This window comes from Urocitellus parryii, chromosome 4, assembly GCF_045843805.1.
Source record: "Urocitellus parryii isolate mUroPar1 chromosome 4, mUroPar1.hap1, whole genome shotgun sequence".
Classification (NCBI taxonomy): Eukaryota; Metazoa; Chordata; class Mammalia; order Rodentia; family Sciuridae; genus Urocitellus; species Urocitellus parryii.
In genome coordinates, this window is record NC_135534.1 from 8,706,000 (window position 1) to 8,723,430 (window position 17,431).

At 51.8% G+C, this 17,431-nt stretch overlaps 1 protein-coding gene across 6 annotated transcripts in view; it reads left to right on the plus strand.

Moving 5' to 3' along the window:
- Positions 1-11,417: 11,417 nt before the first annotated feature.
- Macrod1 (mono-ADP ribosylhydrolase 1) overlaps positions 11,418-17,431 on the plus strand; it is a 136,167-nt gene continuing 130,153 nt past the window's right edge. For 2 of the 6 annotated variants that reach the window (XM_026414406.2, XM_077798017.1), the window contains exon 1: positions 11,420-11,865. In XM_026414406.2, coding sequence (XP_026270191.2) covers positions 11,571-11,865 — 295 coding nt within the window. In that variant the 5' untranslated portion in view covers positions 11,420-11,570. Of the gene's footprint in view, positions 11,866-17,431 lie in introns of all 6 variants that reach the window. The other 4 variants (XM_077798016.1, XM_026414407.2, XM_026414403.2 and 1 more) reach the window with 4 other exon arrangements.

The window sequence follows — 17,431 nt, forward strand, 5'->3', positions numbered from 1 at the left end:
CTCAGTGGTAGAGTGCTCACCTAGAATGCTTGAGGCACTGAGTCTGATTCTCAGCACCACATAAATATAAAATAAAGATATTGTGTCCACTTAAAACTAAAAAAATAAATATTAAAAAAAAAGGAGATGTGGGGCTTTAGAAGGTGGGAAACTGGGGTACCCTGAAACTTAAGCTCCTTCACTGTCATGATAAATTTACTTTGGAACACTAAAAAATGTGAGCTCTTATAATTTCCACCTACTCAGGCTTTTCCTAACCTCTTGGTGAACTTGGAGCCCTCCCAAGAGGCAGCCACATGGGACGGCCAGTGTCCCCTTTCCTTAGCCCAGGTCTCTGGAACACGGGAGTTTCACTGCAGAAGGCATCCTGGCCTGTGCGTCACATGACAGTCCCTGAGTGACTCATGCTGCTATTTCAGTGCCTCTGCTCATCAGGGTGTGGAAAGGTCGAGGGCTGCATGTGGAGTCAGCTTGAGACCATAGTTCCTGAAGCGGGTGAGAGACTGAAAGGGTTAACCAGTGTGACCACTTTCCCGCAGAGCAAATTCCCAGTTTTAAAATTCTCTTATCAGAAAAAGTAAAATAGTTGAAATTCAGCATACTGGGGCTTGGGGGTGAGGGATGGTTGCAGCTCGGGATTCTGGGATAACTTTTGTTGCTGGAGTGGGAATTTCACATAACCCGGGCTTCCCTGTGAGAACAAAATTTCATTCTGGGGTAACTGCCCAAGTCTAGAGAATACTTACGTTTCCCACTTAACTGAGTGATCCTATCTCCCAGGTCCTTTTTTTTTTTCTTTTTTGGTACCAGGGATTGAACCCAGGGGCTCTTAACCACTGAGCCACATCCCCAGACCTTTTTATATTTATTTAAATTTTTTAATTGAACATACATTTATATTTTAAATATTTATTAGTTGTAGGTGGACACAATATCTTTTTTAAAATATTTATTCTTAAGCCGTAGGTGGACACAATATTTTTATGTGGTGCTGAAGATCGAACCTGGTGCCTTGTGCATGTAGGCGAGCACTCTACCACTGAGCCACAACCCCATGTTTCTTTAAATTTTGAGACAGGGTCCCGCTAAATTGCTTAGGATCTCACTAAATTACTGAGGTTGGCTTTGAACTCATGATCCTCCTGCCTCAGCCTCCCAAGCTGTGCCTCTGGGCCCCACATCCCAGGTCTTTGCTAAGACTGAGTTCTGATTAGTGGGGAAAGTTGGGGGTGGTGGCGGATAAAGTATGGGGAAAAAGTTCTATTCAATGCAGTGAATTCTTACAGAGGGCCAGGCACCATGCCAGATACTCCAAGGACTAAAGTGATGGTAATTATTATCTGATTATTATTAATCAGACAGCACCAGAGCCCCGTCCAGGACCTCACTCTCCACACTCCCTCCCTGGGTGATCTCCGCCAGTCTCGTGGCTATAAATACCATCTCTGATGACTCCCATAACTCTAGCTTCAGCCTGGAGCACGCTCCCAAGTTCCAGGCTTGTCTCTCCAGCTTGGCATCGACCCTGGGATGACAAGTGGACTTCTCCACTTGTTCAAATTTGGTTCCCAATACACTCTCCCGACCTGTTCTTCCCTTGACTCCCCCTCATGATGGCACCCTGGCCTTCTGGTGCTTCCGTCTGAAAACCACATCCTCCCAGCAAATTCTGTCAGCAGGTCCAAACCCCTCTGTTCCCCATCAGCCACCCGACCTCTGACTGGGAAGGAGCAAAGAGTGTTGGCTTCCTGAGCTGGTGGCCAGAGTCAGAGGAGAAGCTTTGTCAGATACTCTGCAAGGGCCCCCTTGCCTCGGCACCCAGGTCATGTCCTGTGTGAGGTTGGGAGTGGATGAGGGGTGGGAGAGGAGCTTCTGTCCTTCAAGGTACCACTGAGGCAAGTCTACTGGGGGCCTCTACATCAGCCCTGATAGATGGGGGACTAGAACCCCTCATGTGGCTAGGGATCTTCCAACTTGGGGCCACCAGTTTGGGGATGCAACCCCAGATTTTGATGTGAAGTTTCCCGATGCAGGTTGGAGGCCTAGAGTCACAGTAGGGGGATCCCAAGGTGGCAGTTCTTAAGCAGGACAGTTACGGGCTTAGCTGACTCTCTGCACTGTCTGGAGACATTGCTGTTCATTTATCTTTTTATGTTATTTTTTGGGGGGGGATCTTGTATGTCACCTAGGCTGGTCTCCAACTCTTGGGTTCAAGCGATCCTCCTGCCTCAGCTTCCTGAGGAGCTGGGACCGCAGGCATGTAACATGCCCAACATGGAGACACTTCTGGTTGGTGGTATGTGTCTGAGCTAGTGACCAAGGATGCAGCACACAGCCCAGGAGGGCTCCCTACAATTTTTTGGTCCCAAACGTTAATAGGATTCAGAAATGTAAAACAGTCACCTTTCTTTTCTTTTTTTTGTCCTGGGGATTGAACCCAGTGACACTACTGAGTCCTTTTGATTTTCAGACCCAGTCTTGCTGAGTTGCTCAGGCTGGCCTCAAACTTGCCCTTCTCCTGCCTCAGCCTCCTGAATCACTGGGGTCACAGGTGTGCGCCACCATGCCCACTTTGGGACACTCACTCTTTTTTTTTTTTTTAAGAGAGAGAGAGAGAATCTTAATATATATTTTTTTTTATTTTTGGTGGACACAACATCTTTGTTGGTATGTGGTGCTGAGGATCGAACCCTGGCCGCACGCATGCCAGGCGAGCGGGCTACCACTACCGCTTGAGCCACATCCCCAGCCCTGGGGCACTCACTCTTGACTGCACTGCGGCCATCAGGATGTTCCACGTAGAGAGCCAGGGTTCCTGCCATCCCAGCCCAGGATGCAAGTTCCTTAGACACCCAGCTCAGCCTGACCTCGAGTGAATCGCACTGAGTGACCCTTGCAGAGGTCACAGGAAGCTGAAGAGTCACCTAGCTGAACCCTGACCAAACCCAAATAACAAAGCACAACTACATGGCTACTATTTCCATCCATGACGGCGAGACAGCAAGGTAGTGGAGGGCTGTCCCACAGGAGCAGACAACCAGCAAAGTCACCTCCAAGGGCTTTTTTCTATACTTAGATGTTCCCATGCCCCCTTGCGGGCTCCATCCCCCACTGTCCAGCTGTGCCTCCTACTGATCTCTAATGCTACCAGTGGCCAGTCTTCCTCAAAGTCCATTCCCACCCAGCAGTCAGAGGCACCGCCTAAACCAGCTTCTCTGCTCCCTCCCTGCAACCCCAATGAACTCAGCATCCAATCCCAGTCCCAGGTGGCATGTGGGTCTGCCTCCCGCTTGGGGACACCCCCTTCTCTCTGCTTCCGTATGCTTCAGCCATTCTGATTTTTCCTGCTCAGAAGTGACCTGGATGTGTGAATATTTACCTTGGTCTCCCACACTAGATGCTGGTTCCGTGAGGGCAGGAACCATGTTTCATTCAATTAAATAAAAATTGTAGGAGGCATTGTTTTGAACTAAGCTCCTGCACTGGGCCCCAGCAGAGCAGACTAAAAATTAAAATGGAGTCACTCGGGCTAAAGTTCCAGGTCACCAAACTGCAACTAAGCTGTTTATCTGACCTTCCAAGAAATCAGGATTAGAGAGAGAACAAATTCCCAGAAAGACAGGTTTCAACCGGCATAATAATGTTTCCCTTGACATAATCCTTATACACAAAAGATAAATTGATGTAATCTGAGCTAATTTTTCTATTATTCTCTCTCCCGTCTCCACGTTGCTAGGAAGGTCACTGCAATGACCAACCCCTTTGAGTGTTTTTGTCTCTCCTCTCTTCAGCCCTTTTGTGTCTATAAAAAGAATCCCTCCTGCCTGGCTCACTGAACCACTTTTTCTGCTTATTCTTACTTCATAGTGAAGTATGGCTAATTCTAGAACTAGTCAGTCATGGTGGTGCACATCTGTAATCCCAGTGACTCAGGAAGCAGAGGCAGGAGGATGGCAAATTTGAGACCAGAATGGGCAAGTTAGTGAGACCCTGTCTCAAAATAAAAAAATAAAAAAGATCTGGGCTTTAGCTCAGTGGTAGAGCATCCCTGGGTTCAATCCCCAGTGCCAAATAAAATCAAATAACAATAAAAGAAAATAAAACGAGGAGTGGCTCATGCCTGTGGGCCATTGCTTGGGAGGCTGAGGCAGGAATTGAGCCCAGGAGTTCAAGGCCAGCCTGGGCAACACAATTAGAACCCTATCTCTTAAAAAAAAAAATAAATAAATAAAAGGCAACTTATTAAACTAGGGCTGGGTTAGCAAGGCCATGGGTTCCATCTCCAGAACAAAAAAAAAAGGGGGGGTGCGGGGGGGAGCAACTTTATTTGGGGATCTCAGGAATTACAACTCAGGAGACAGGGGTTCAGACAGCTGTGACTCCGTGTTCCTAAAAGGCAGGAAGAGAGGGAGCTCATAGACTGAGCAGGAACAGGGCTGTGTGACCGTGACCCACAGAAGATAAAGAACGCATAAACAGAACAGAAATGTCCGTAAACAGGAGTTGCCATACCAGCAGCACACGCCTCTAATCTGGGCACCCAGGGGGCTGACACAGGAGAATTGCAAGTTTGGGGCCAGCCTGGGCAACTTATCGAGACTGTCTCAAAATAAATAGAAGGGCTGGGGATGTGGTTCAGTGGTAGCACTGCAAACAAAATAAAGGTCCAAGAGTCCATAACCTCTGGGCACAGGGTAATTTCCACCCTACTGAGGTGGTTCCAAGGTCAAAGGGTGGAGGTGACCAAAGTTCACATTTCTGTCAGCAGCGGGAATTTCCTAATGGCTTCTTGACTTTTCCCAAAAGGCTCTTTTGACGTTTGTTACTTGATAATTCTCTCTTATTTTCACAAGCCCAACATGAGGCTTCTGGTCAGTGCCTAAGAAACGTTTGCTGAGTGAGCGAATGAAGTGACCGCCCTCCACTCCCCCACCGGCTCCCTCAGCCTCTCCCAGAAAGTTGACCTTCCCTCTGGACTTCTGCATCCACATTCTGCTCATTCTTTTCTAGGTCGAATGATTCAGTCCCCCAGATCCCAATGTCCCAACCCTGCTGTCTCCTTCCCAGCATCTGTGTGTGTGTGTGTGTGTGTGTGTGTGTGTGTGTGTGTGTGTGTGTGTGTGGCGGGTCCTGGGGATGGAGTCCAGGGAATCCAGTCCACATGATAGGCAAGCACTCTCCCACTCAGACCCATCCTTAGCTTTAAATTTTTTGTTCTGTCCTGGGGATTGAACTCAGGGGCACTCAACCACTGAGCCACAATCCCAGCCCTATTTTGTATATTATTTAGAGACAGGGTCTCACTGAGTTGCTTAGTGCCTCACCATTGCTGAGGCTGACTTTGAACTTGTGATCCTCCTGCCTCAGCCTCCGGAGCCCAGGGATTAAAGACATGGTGTACCACTGTGCCCAGCCCCTAGCCTTTAATTTTTATTTTGAGACTTGGTCTCACTAAATAGTCCAGGCTGACCTTGAAACTGGGATATTCCTGCCTCAGCCTCCCAAGTCACTAGAATTACAAGCTTGTGCCACCACACCCAGCTAGTTTTGTAGACTTTTCTAGCAAATTGCTGACCCTAAGGAGGGGATCATGGGACTTTCCCCATCTATACCCAGTTGGTCAGAAGTGCAGGAGGTCCCGTCCTAGACTTGCTGCTAGCAGCTGATGTGGGGGCCACCTCACGTGATGGAGCCCTTAACTTGTGGGATCTGATGTTACTTCCGGGTATCTTAGTGTCAGGATGGGTTTGTTCCAGGTAGCTAGTGTCAGGATGCATTTGAATTGTAGGACACCCACTTGGTTTTGGAGAATGGGTCAGAATCTGACACCCAATTGGTGTCAGAAGTGCTGTGAATCAAAAACAGATCATAGTAGCTGTGGAACACTGTGTATGGCCAAATCCTATTTTTGGACACAAAAAATTATGCATGTAAATCTCCATGTTTTATTATATATGCATGGAAAAAAGTCTAGAAGGGTACACAGCCAACGGCTAAAGTAAGTACCTCTGTGGCTCCGGAATGGGGACGTGTCTGCCAGGGCTGCCGTAACAAAGGACCATGGACCCGGGGCTTCAAAACAGAAAGGATTTTTCTCCCAGTTCTGGAAGCTAGAAGTTCAAGATCAAGGCATCAGCAGCTGTGGCTTCTTCCCGGGCCTCTCTCCTCGACTTACAGAGGTCTGCCTTCTTGCTGTGTCCTCGAGTGTTTTTTTCTCTGTGCCCTAGGATTCCTGGGGTCTCTTTATATGCCCAACTTTCTTTTTCTCCTCTCATCTCTTTCTCTCTCTCTTTTTTTTCCCTTCTTTCTGTGATACTGGGGATTGAAGCCAGGGGCACTCTACCACTGAGCTACATCCCCAGCCTTTTTAATACTGAGACAGGGTCTCCAGAAGTTACTCAGGCTGGCCTTGGACTTGTGATCCTCCTGCATCAATCTCCTGAGTAGCTGGGATGACAGGTGTGGCCACCGTGCCTGGCCAACTTTCCTCTTGTAAAAACACGGATCAGGACGGGTACGGTGGCACACACCTGTCATCCCAGAGGCTGACGCAGAAGGATCATGAGCTCAAAGCCAGCTTCAGCATCTCAGTGAGGCCCTAAACAACTCAGCAAGACCCTGCCTCTAACAAAGTATAAAAAAGGGCTAGGGAAGTGTTCAGTGGTTAAGTGCCCCAAGGTTCAATCCCCCGTACCAAAAAACAAAACCAAACCAAACAGCTCCCACTGATGGACTGCATTAGGGCTCACCCTCATCACTAGTAGCAAGTCCTGGACCCCTCGTACTTCTGACCAGCTCATTGTACATGGAGGGTTCCCATGACCCCCTCCCTTGGGTTCAATTATTTGCTAGAATGGCCCAGAGAGTGGGAAAGCATTTTAGTTACTATCATTGGGCCTCATTTCAACTGGATCATCTCTCTCTCTTCCTTTTTTTCCTGGTGGTGCTAGGGATGGAACCCAGGGTCTCACACGTGCAAAGAAAATGTTCTACCTCTGGGCTATGGCCCTGGCCCTCACTTTTTATTTTATTTCTTTGTTATTCTATGTTTTTATTCTATTTCTACATGGCTTAATTTCATTACAATAAATTATTACTTTAAAGGTTTTCATGCACTTCAAGCCAAATGTCCCCTGAGCATCCAGCTCCTTCCCAGGCCCTCTCTGAAGTCCAAGGGCAGTGACAGCCTCCCTCAGCCACTCAGCCAGCTCCGGGAACTTCCAGCTCTGGCCTACCCAGGCCTCTCTGGGGAAGGCGCTATGGGTTAAGAGCATCCTGAACCTGCCTGACCCTGTCTGGATCATAAGGCCTTTCCCAGGCACCTGAAATGATCCTCAGACCCACCCTGTGGGGAGTCAGATGGAGGAGGGGTGTCCTGCTGTCCTGGCTCCTAGTTTATAGCTGGAAGCTCTGGACATTTATCACCTTGTCACCTGTCTGTCCTTATGTATCTCTCAACATAATGACTATACAATATGATCAATGAAACAGGCAGTAAAATGAAATGTAGGCAGGTGATAAAGTAAAATAGGAAGAGACAGTCACAGCCTGGATGGGGTGGCATGCCAGGTTATCGTCACCCAAAGCAGACATCAGAGGACCCAGAGCAGGAGGCAAGGAAGCTCATCCACTAAATGAAGAAATAAAAGGCAGAAAGACAGCCGGGCTAAAATGGGGTGGGCTGACAGGTGACCGATTCAGGGCACAGTGATGCCTCGTACCCAGCAGGAGGAGTTAGTGTGGACACATTCCCCTGGGTCCTGTTCTGGTTTTCAACTGCAGGTGGACCAGTACCAGGAAAGCCTCATTGGATGTGGTCCCCAACAGATGAGAGGCCATGTGGAACAGAACTGAGGGACTCAGGTGTCAGCTAGCGCCAACTGCCCGCTGCATGAGTGAGGCCATCTTGGATGCCCCCATGAGATAGCGAGATGACTGTAGGCTGCAGGTGCAGGGGTGACCAAGGTGACACTAGGTGATGAACCATCCAGCTCATACCAGCCTAGATTGCTTGGAATGGTTGTTATTTTATTTTTTAAAACATTTATTTTATTTTTAGGTGTAAATGGACACAATACAATGCCTTTATTTTTATGTGGTGCTGAGGATTGAACCCGGATCCCGCCCGTGCTAGGCTAGCGCTCTACCACTGAGCCACAATCTCAGCCCATGGTTGTTATTTTAAACCAGGAAATTTTTTTTTTGGTTTATTATGAAGCAATAGATAAGTACACAGTATAAGAGGACCTAAATTCAGAAATAGTGTTTGAGGATTTATAAGAATTGATTCATCATATTTTTTTCCCATTTGTTTTGTAGTGCTGGGGATCAAACTCAGGGCCACTCACTTGCCTAGGCAAGAACCCTACTACTGAGTTCCATCCCCAGACTTTTATATATTTTTCTTTGAGAAAGGGTCTTGCTAAGTTGCCCAGGCTGGTCTTGAACTTATAATCCTCCTGCCTTGGCCTCCTGAATAGCTGGGATTACAGATGTGTGCCGTATGATAACCCACCACCACATTTTAGAGTCTAGTCTATCAGTGTACAAGAGTTGCTTAAGGGCTGGGGATGTGGCTCAAGCGGTAACGCGATCGCCTGGCATGCGTGCGGCCCGGGTTCGATCCTCAGCACCACATACAAACAAAGATGTTGTGTCTGCCGAAAACTAAAAAAATAAATAAAACTAAAAAAAAAAAAAAAAGAGTTTCTTAAATGATCAGGAAAAATTTGTGCTTATTAGATGTGTAATCGCTTCTGTTGGAGTATAAGGTGTTTGAGGACCCACTGATGTATTTCCACTCTGTAAAATGTAGTTTAAAATCTATTAGGGAATTTAATTACCTAAGTTTATAACTGGCATTCATTTTAAGAGGAATTTAATCTGTTAAACTTATGAGTTTATTAAATATTAATCAAAGAATAGTGAAAGTAATCATTCTTATTTTTATAAAAATTGTAGATTTATAAATAGAAAACTAGATTTGCAAGTTGCACTTGGATGTTTAAGAAAATTTTTTAATTTATATGTTTAATAAATACAGTATTAATTTAAACACTAGCAGCAGTAGGTAGCCTTTCTCTGCATGAAAGTACTCTCCAACATTAAAAATCATCAGCTGATATGCCACAGCTCCACGGGGAGGATTCAGAGTTCCAGAGACTTCCAATGCCTTTGCTTCTGGGGGGTCTGCCTGCAGTGCCCTCAACACGTACCTTTGGTACCTGGCAAAATTTCACTTTTCCCAAAAGGCCCAGATCAAATTCTAGGAAGAGAGACTAGCCTAGCTAGAATCATGACCCAGGCTCTGACAGACCAAGCCACGCAGGGCTGTTGGTTGGGACCTTCACCATCCCAGCTACCACTTGAGAACAGAGCTTAGTCCCAGCATAAACATAGAGAAGGGGCTGCTACACAGCAGGCATCCCGCTGGAGGAGGTGCCAGGGCATGCAAGGTTTTCAGGCCCAGGTGAGAGGCGACCTCCTGATTGGGCACCAAACTTTCTTTGGCTGGGATCCCTGCCTTTCCTAGCATCCACGTCCCCAGACCTTGCCAGCAAGGAGAGAAACGGCAGAATAAAGACCTTCCAAAGACATCCACATCCTAAACCTGAAGCCTATGAAAATGTTGCCCGGCAAGGAGGGAATTAGGTAGCAAATCCACTGACCTTAAGTAGTGAGGTTATCATGGATTATCTGTCGGGCCCCAGGTAAACCCAGGGGTCCTTGAAAACGGAACAGGGAAATGGGAGCCAGAGGAAAGGCCACCACAGAAGTCGGAAGAGAGCTGTTGCACTGCTGGCCTCGAAGCTGGAGGAAGGGACCACCAGCCAAGGAATGTGGGTGGTTTCTGGAAGTGGGAAAAGGAACAGCTCCTCCCCTGCAGCTTCTGGGAAGGAAGGTGGCCCTGAGGATCCCTCGATGTCAGCAACTTGTGTCCAGATTTCTGTCTTAGGAAACCTAGAGATGAGATAAATTGGTGTCTTTTAAGCTACCAGGTAATTTGTGGTAATGTTACAGTACCAATAGGTCCAAACTCAGAGGGTCAGCCCCCTGTTTTGTGAATCAGTGACATCTGCAAAGAAGACTTATCAGATGGGGACCAAACAGATCTGGGTCCAAGTGGGGTTGGGGGAGTTAGTTCTTGGCCCCTGGCTTCTGATTGGCCCCATTATCCTCTCTACCAGGACGTGTCACTGTCAGGATTTGGGCTGGCCCACCCTCCAGCTGATTTACTGTCTGAAGTGCAAGGCCGTGGTCACAGTGGGGGTGACAGATCAGCCACCCTCACAGATGGCCAGGACTATTGCTGCAGGGGCAGGTTCGCAACCAGCCAGATCTCATTCCTGAGGCACCGACTCATCCCTAATGTACAGCTCCAGAAGCTGGGGCCTCAAGAGGCCAGTGTATCCTAGGACGCAAAGCAGCTATATAGGAACCTTCTCTGGAATCCTGGCTTCTAACTCCCAGGCACTGAAACTCCCACCGCATCTCCCCACCCCCACCTCATGCTAGGGATCAACCTATCAGGGCCTGTGCCTGCACCACTGGGCTGCACCCCCAGTCCCGAAATATACCCATTATTATAAAAATGATCTTAATAGTATAGGAAAATATTAAAATATTTCAATTAAAAATCTATCTATGGGCTGGGGATGTGGCTCAAGTGGTAGCGCGCTCGCCTGGCATGCGTGCGGCCCGGGTTCGATCCTCAGCACCACATACCAACAAAGATGTTGTGTCCGCCGAGAACTAAAAAATAAATATTAAAAAAATTAAAAAAAAAAAAAATCTATCTGTCCTAACGACTGTGAAAAGTTAGGGAAAATATAAAGGTAAAAATCGACCTAATTCTTCCACCCGAGAAAGCCACAGGGCACCCAAATCTCTGCCTTCAGATTCCACTAGGTCCCTATGTCGCCGGTTGCTCTAAATTCGGGTTCCAGCTGGCCTCCACCCCTGGGGCTTTTTAGAAGGCAGAGGTTCAGCGGCCTGGGAAAGTCGCCACACCCGGAATACCGGCTGGGCACCAGTCTTCTGCCCACCGGCGCCCGCCGGCTAGAACTAGCCTCTCCTGGGGTCTGGGAGGAGATCGGGAGCTGCGTGGGACGTGGAGGCGGCGCCGGGGTGACGGTGGAGAGAAAAGTCCGGGTCTCTCTATCTGCACCGAGGGCGCGGCGCCTGCTTCCCGAGTTGCGTGCGGAGCGCCGGGGCCCCCGATCCGCGGAGGGGCCAGGGGCGCAGAAGCGGGGCGGGCTGCAGCAGGCGCCCGCCGTCGAGGGACCGCGGACCCGGACTGCTGGGGGCGGGGCTCTCGCGCGGGGGCGGCGGCGGCCGGGCGGGGCGCGCACGTGTGTACACGGGAGCGTGGGCCCGCCGGCGGGCCGGACTACAAGTTCCAGGGTGCCCAGCGGCGCGCCCGGGTTTTCTGGCCGCTCCGCCCGCCGGCTCGAAGCAGGTCGCCACGGGCTGGCACGCGCCACCGGGTCCCCGAGTAAATAGGGAGAGACTCTCCCGAGCACCTTAAATAGAGTCCAAGTGGGCGGGCAACTGCCCCGCGCCGCCTGCTCATGTCTCTCCTGAGCCGAGTGTCCCGCCGTCTGGCACAGCTGCGCGCGGCGGGGCAGCTGCTGGTCGCCTCGCGCCCCCGGCCCGGCCCCTCGGGTCCCACGCGGACCCGCAGCAGTGCGTACGGCCCTCCCGCGTCCCTGGGCGCTCACGGCCCCCGCGCGCGGACCTCGGCGGGAGTTGGGGCTTGGGGGGCGGCGGCGGTGGGGCGGAGACCCGGGGTGCGCACCTGGGCCCCCCTGGCCATGGCGGCGAAGGTGGACCTGAGCACCTCCACCGACTGGAAGGAGGCAAAATGTAAGTGGAAGTGCGAGGGGCGAGGGTGGCCCACGTGGGTCTCCCGATTGGTCAGCACCCCCGAGCAGCCCCTTCCACCGGGAGACCCTGGGAACTTGAGGCCGGGTCTGCCCTGAGTCGGACGCCTCCCCCGCTCTCAGCCACGCCCCCTGCCCGGTGCCCTGGTGCACGCTCGGGTTCACACAAGACCAGGTCGCGTCTCCTGTCAGGGGCAGTGTGAGGACCGCGGCCAAACCTTTGGAATGGGTCTCTGGGTACTCCCAGAAATCATCTGGGACCTACCACATTAGTCCATTGTGCAGGAGGGAAACTGAGGCCCAGGGCCAGAACCCACTTCTCCAAGGTCACTCCGCGATTTTCGTTGAGCTGAAGTTAGGATACTGACCTCCCCATACTTGTAGTTTGGTTCTCAAGTGGTGGCATTTGAGACCAAGTGAAAATAGCTCTGGGGCAGGCCGTCCATCTAGGGGGTCAGATAGCTCCACAGAGTGACCTCCCTAGGCAGGACTGCCCTGCTCTTAGCACCGCCCGGCTTAGGGCCTTCCTGGCTACGGTCTGGTACTCTTTTGTCTTCATTGTTGGCTTCTGGCCACTTGCAGCTGTCTGTGCCGCGTTCCTGGGGGCAAGGAGGTTAGGGGGCTGGGGAGCAGACGGACATGGGGCATTGCTTGTGAGAACCTTTGACACCTTCCTTCTGTCGCCGCCAAGAATCAAACTACTCCTCCCCCTCTGTACCTGCCACAATTTATGGAGGGGCCATGAATCCCTGGACTGGGAAGGGGACTAGGAGCTCCAAATAGCCCTGTCGGACTGTCCAGCTGCCCCTGCCCTTCAGGGCTTGCCCCCTGGGCTCTAGTGACGACTCCTGGCCGGGTCCTCTTTCAAAAGAGCAAGAAAGGCGCCTCATTGGCTGGGCTGCTGGTGGGTGTGGCCATGGGGCAGGGCAAGCTGGCCTGGGCCTGGAAGTAAAAGGAAGGTGGCTATCTTGGGGCTGGCGACAGTAGCAGTAGAAATCAAAATGATTTATTGCTGTCATTTGGATTGTGTTGTATACCCTGGATCCTGAAACACCTGCTGTACTCGCTGGGAAAACGAGAGGCTGTCACACTGTCAGCCCTTGTCCTAATCACCCCTTAGGGCAAGGAGTAGGGGTGTCAGAGACACCTGGCAGGGGAGTCACTGTCCTCTCAGGGAGCCACTCTTTGTCAGAGAGGCGCAAGCCAGGATGGTGGGAGAGAACTGGGGAGACAGGTAGTCCCTCGCACTTGTTCTGGGGTCTGCTGCGGCTCTTAGGACCCAGGCCCTTTTCCTCCCAGCCCCCCATTCCCTGGTACCCTTGAAAACAGCTGGACCTGTGGAAGCTGGTGGAGCCCGAGGTGCCCAGGCTGCTGTGGCTTCCGGGGGCTCTTTCCTCCGCTTGGAGCTGGGATTTCCAGCCATTCTTTTGGCAGATTGCTACTGAGCATCTTCTATGTGGCAGGTAGCCCCACAGTGCCGGGGATTTAGTGGTGAGTGGCACAGGCACGGGCCTGCCCTCACGGAGCTCATACAGGAGAGACAGTGTCAGGTCTTGTCAGTGCCAGGAAAAAGCTAGAGGGGTCACTGAGCTGGGGGGGCAGGGGGGCTTCTCAGGGAAGGTGGCCTGAACTAAGTGAGCCAGATGGGAAGACTCTGGCTGGGCCCATCATTCCAGGCCCATTGTTGAGTGACAGCTGGTCAGGCTTAAAGGACCTGGGGGTCTCCTGCCTCTAACCCTAACCCCCACCCCAGAAGCCCATCCACAGCAGCATGCAGGTAGGTGTCTCCACCAAGGTGGCAGTGGCTCCTTGGTGTTTGGGCCTCTATTGCTGCGTAAGAATCACCCCAGGCAGTGGCAAACACCTGGGAACCAGTAGCTGGGGAGGCTGAGGCAGGAGGATCGAGAGTTCAAAGCCAGCTGAGACTCTGTGTCTAAATAAAGTATAAAAAAAGGGGCCGGGGCTGGGGCTCTGTGGTAGAACATTGCCTAGCGTGTGGGAGACCCTGGGTCCAGTCCCCAGTACTGCAAAATAAATAAATAAATAAACTGATCCAAACTTTTGTGACAAGACAGCAAACGCGTATTAACTCAGAGTCTCTGAGAGCCAGGATTGGGAGTACCCAAGCTGGGTGTTTGTGGCTCAAGGTCTCCCTTAAAGTTGGTGGGGGTCCAATTAGGGCTGGAGGAGTGATCCCAATGACAGTGGTGGGCTAGAGCCTCAGTTCTTCATCCTGGGGACCTCCCCATAGGGCTCTTGAGTGTCCTGGCCTCCCCCAAAGCATAGGGGACAGAGGAGACCCTAATATAGGTGGCCTAGTCGTCAGAGTCCCACATGGCCTCTTCCCACTTTGTTCAAGGATCCAGAGTTGAGTCCGGGAGCCTGGCCACTCTCCAGGGAGGGAAATCAGGGCCCAGGCCTTGCCTGTGCTGGGTGAGCGCTCTACCCCGAGCCAGCCCAGGCTCTGCCTTCTAAACAGAAGAGTGTCCTGCCGGAGGTCAGCAGAACTGCCCCAGTTAGACTGCCCCTAACTGGAGTCTGCCTATGGTCCTCAATGTCCTACAGTTGTTTTCATTATATTCAAACTGCATCTGGAGCTGAGGTCAGTCCCGCAGCAGAGTGCGCGGAGCACACAGCTCTTGGCGGGCTATGCATCCTTGTATGGTGCTCCTCCAGCTGGTGGCCAGCGCACTCCCACTACTCCTGAGAAACCCTGGGAAGCCGTCACTCTTCTCACTGTCTGTTTTACGTCTTCTTGAGCTCTGTGGAAACAGCATGGCCAGCTCCTTTTACTCCATGTCTGTGTGATCTGTGAACATCATCGGGTGAAGCAACAGTGTGTGGTTGTCTTTTTTACTACTGTCTAATATTCCATCCTAAGGATGTACCATGGTTTACCTGTTTTTCTCTTGATGGGCATTTCTTGTGGATAAAACTTGCTCTGAACATTTTTGCATATATCTTTGATGGACATGTGCTCTCATTTCTCTCAAGAATATAGCTAGATAGGCCTCCAAACGCTTGTCAGCTTGCCTGATATGATTCTTTCTCTAAGATTGGCAGTAACCAAACTCACAAGAGACTGATGTGTAGGTCAGAGGAAGATGTGCAGTTTACGGGTGGGGAAACAGAAGGCAATGGGCTGAAACCCTCATGTGCTTGGGCAGGGGTGCCTCCCGCTGTGGAAAAGCCACGCGGAAGCCAGATGGTAGCCTTAGGCCTGCTCAGCATCGCGTGTTCTCACCCAGGGGTGGGTGGAATGGTTTTGGAAGCTAGACCCAGGACAGGATGGCAAGCTTCCCTTCTTGGGAGGGGACCCACCGCCCACTGAGAATCTCCTCTCCTGGTTGGCTGCTCAGTATTTCAGTCCGTGCCGTGTGGAGTGCGTGCTCTGGGCCTGGGCCCAGGGTGCCCCTGCACACGCCCGGTTTGTTCCCCTCCACATTCATCGCCCACTTTTCGGGTCAGTAAAGACCCTCGGGCAGGTCTTGCTGGCTGGGAGGCACTGGATCTTTTTCCATAGCTTGGCAGTGTCCGATCTCACTGCCCAGGCATCCCTTTCCCTGACTCGGTCTTCTCAGTCCTGGAGAGCCACGTTAGTCCCCCTGGTGCCTTTCCACCATGAGACCGTGCAGAGAGCCACGTGGAAAGGTGGTTGGGTGTGAGGGGCCTTAAGGCGGAACTCTTGGGGACACCTGAGGCCTGCCGTGTCACTGCGGGAGGGGCCTGGTCTTGTCTTCTCGCGCTGACCTGTCCGTGGGGGCAGAGCTGTGTGCCAAAGGGAAGGAGCATGGGTGTCACGGGACCTGGGTGCTGCTGCCCCTGCTCCTGAGCCTCCGTTTCCCTGTCTGTGAGGTGGGATGGAGATCACATCAGCGGCGATGGCCTGCAGAGGGTCCCGTGACCCTGGTCGCTCAGGTCCATTTTGGGCACAGTGACACTGGCTCCTGCAGACCCTGTCCTTGTACGTTCTGAGCCTCACTCGCCCCCCGCCCCAGGTGGCTCAAGCGAGGGCTCCTGTTCTCTAGCTGCGGATCCCGCGGGCAGGGGCCAGGGCTAATTCAGGCCCCGTGGGAGCTCATCCGGAGTGATCATGTGTCTGATGTGGCCGCTGAAACGGCAAACGCTCCAGGCACACCTGGGAATGGGGGGTGATCTTCCATCTGCCCAGATGCAGCTTGGCATGTCCCCGTGTGGGAGGAGGCAAGCAGGAAAGCTCGGAGGAGCCCTGTGCCCTGTCCCCGTCACTCCTGTTACAGGCTTTGACCAGCCCTGCTCCTGGGGGACCTCAGGCACAGGTGATTAATGCCCCTGCCACCGAGTCTAACCGCCACCTTGTCATGGGCACCTGGCGTTATCAGCCCTCCCCGCCTGGCCTCCTCTAGAGGGCCCGCCCCGTCCGCGGAGCGCCATAAAGACACTTCTTAAAACACATCATTGACTTCTCGCTTTCCCAGCGCGCTTTATGGCCCGGCGGAGCTGTCCCCGCCTGCCCGCCTTTCCTCCTGCCAGCCGCGGGGAGCCTTGTCTGGGGTCAGCCCCCCCATCAAAATTTACTGCGAACATCTTTTTACAACACCTGTCTCAGTGAGCTGTGAAATACTCTCGCCTCTCCAAAAATGAAGGAAAATGAAAATGCATGTTTTACATCTTTTATTAAAAAAAAAAATAAAGCTCACTTGTGCTTTACATCTGTATCTGTCCTTCTGACGAGAGGTGGAATATTCTAGATGTGAGGGGCAAGTGCCCAGCCCAGTGCTTCGGGCCTTTTGAGGTATGCCCTCGGGGGTCTGAGACTGGCACAGGATGACAGATGTCCCCAAGGTTGGCACCCAGCTGGCTGGTGGCAGAGCCAGGGGGCTGTCTCCGGGAAGAAGTGGCATCTTTGGGACTTTGGTAGGGAGAGGAGGTCTTGCGGCTTTGTGTCACTTAGACCAGGCTTCTGTTAATGGGGAGGACAGCCCTGTCTCAAGTTCCTTTCACTTGTGTGACCAGAGGCAGATCTTGTTGCCTCTTCTGTAAAACAAGGGGGTGACCAAGGTCAAAGTCAGAAATAAGTGAAAACAAAGGCAAATCTGTCTAGGAAGCAGGGAAGGGAGAGGAAGGGTGGTGGGGAAGGGACTTCAAAGGAAGAGCAGCATCCCAGGCAGGGGGCACAGCAGGTACAAAGGCCCTGAGACAGGGAACCATTTGGTTGTTTTGAATGGTGAGTGATCTGGTGGGAGATGGGGGGAGCTGTCACTGGGCCCTGGTGTTTGAGCTGAGTTTTACAGAGGAGGGACAGGATCTGGCTTATGTTCCTAGGCTCCCTGGGCAGCTGTACAAGGAATGGGATAAGGGGTGATGTGGGCTGGGCATGGTGGCACATACCTGTAATCCCAGCGGCTCAGGAGGCTGAGGCAGGAGGATTGTGAGTTCAAAGCCAGCCTCAGCAATTTAGTGAGGCCTAAGCAACTTAGCGAGACCCTGTCTCAAAATAAAATATAAAAAGAGCTGGGGATGTGGCTCAGAAGTCAAGCACCCCTGAGTTCAAACCCTGGTACCAGAAA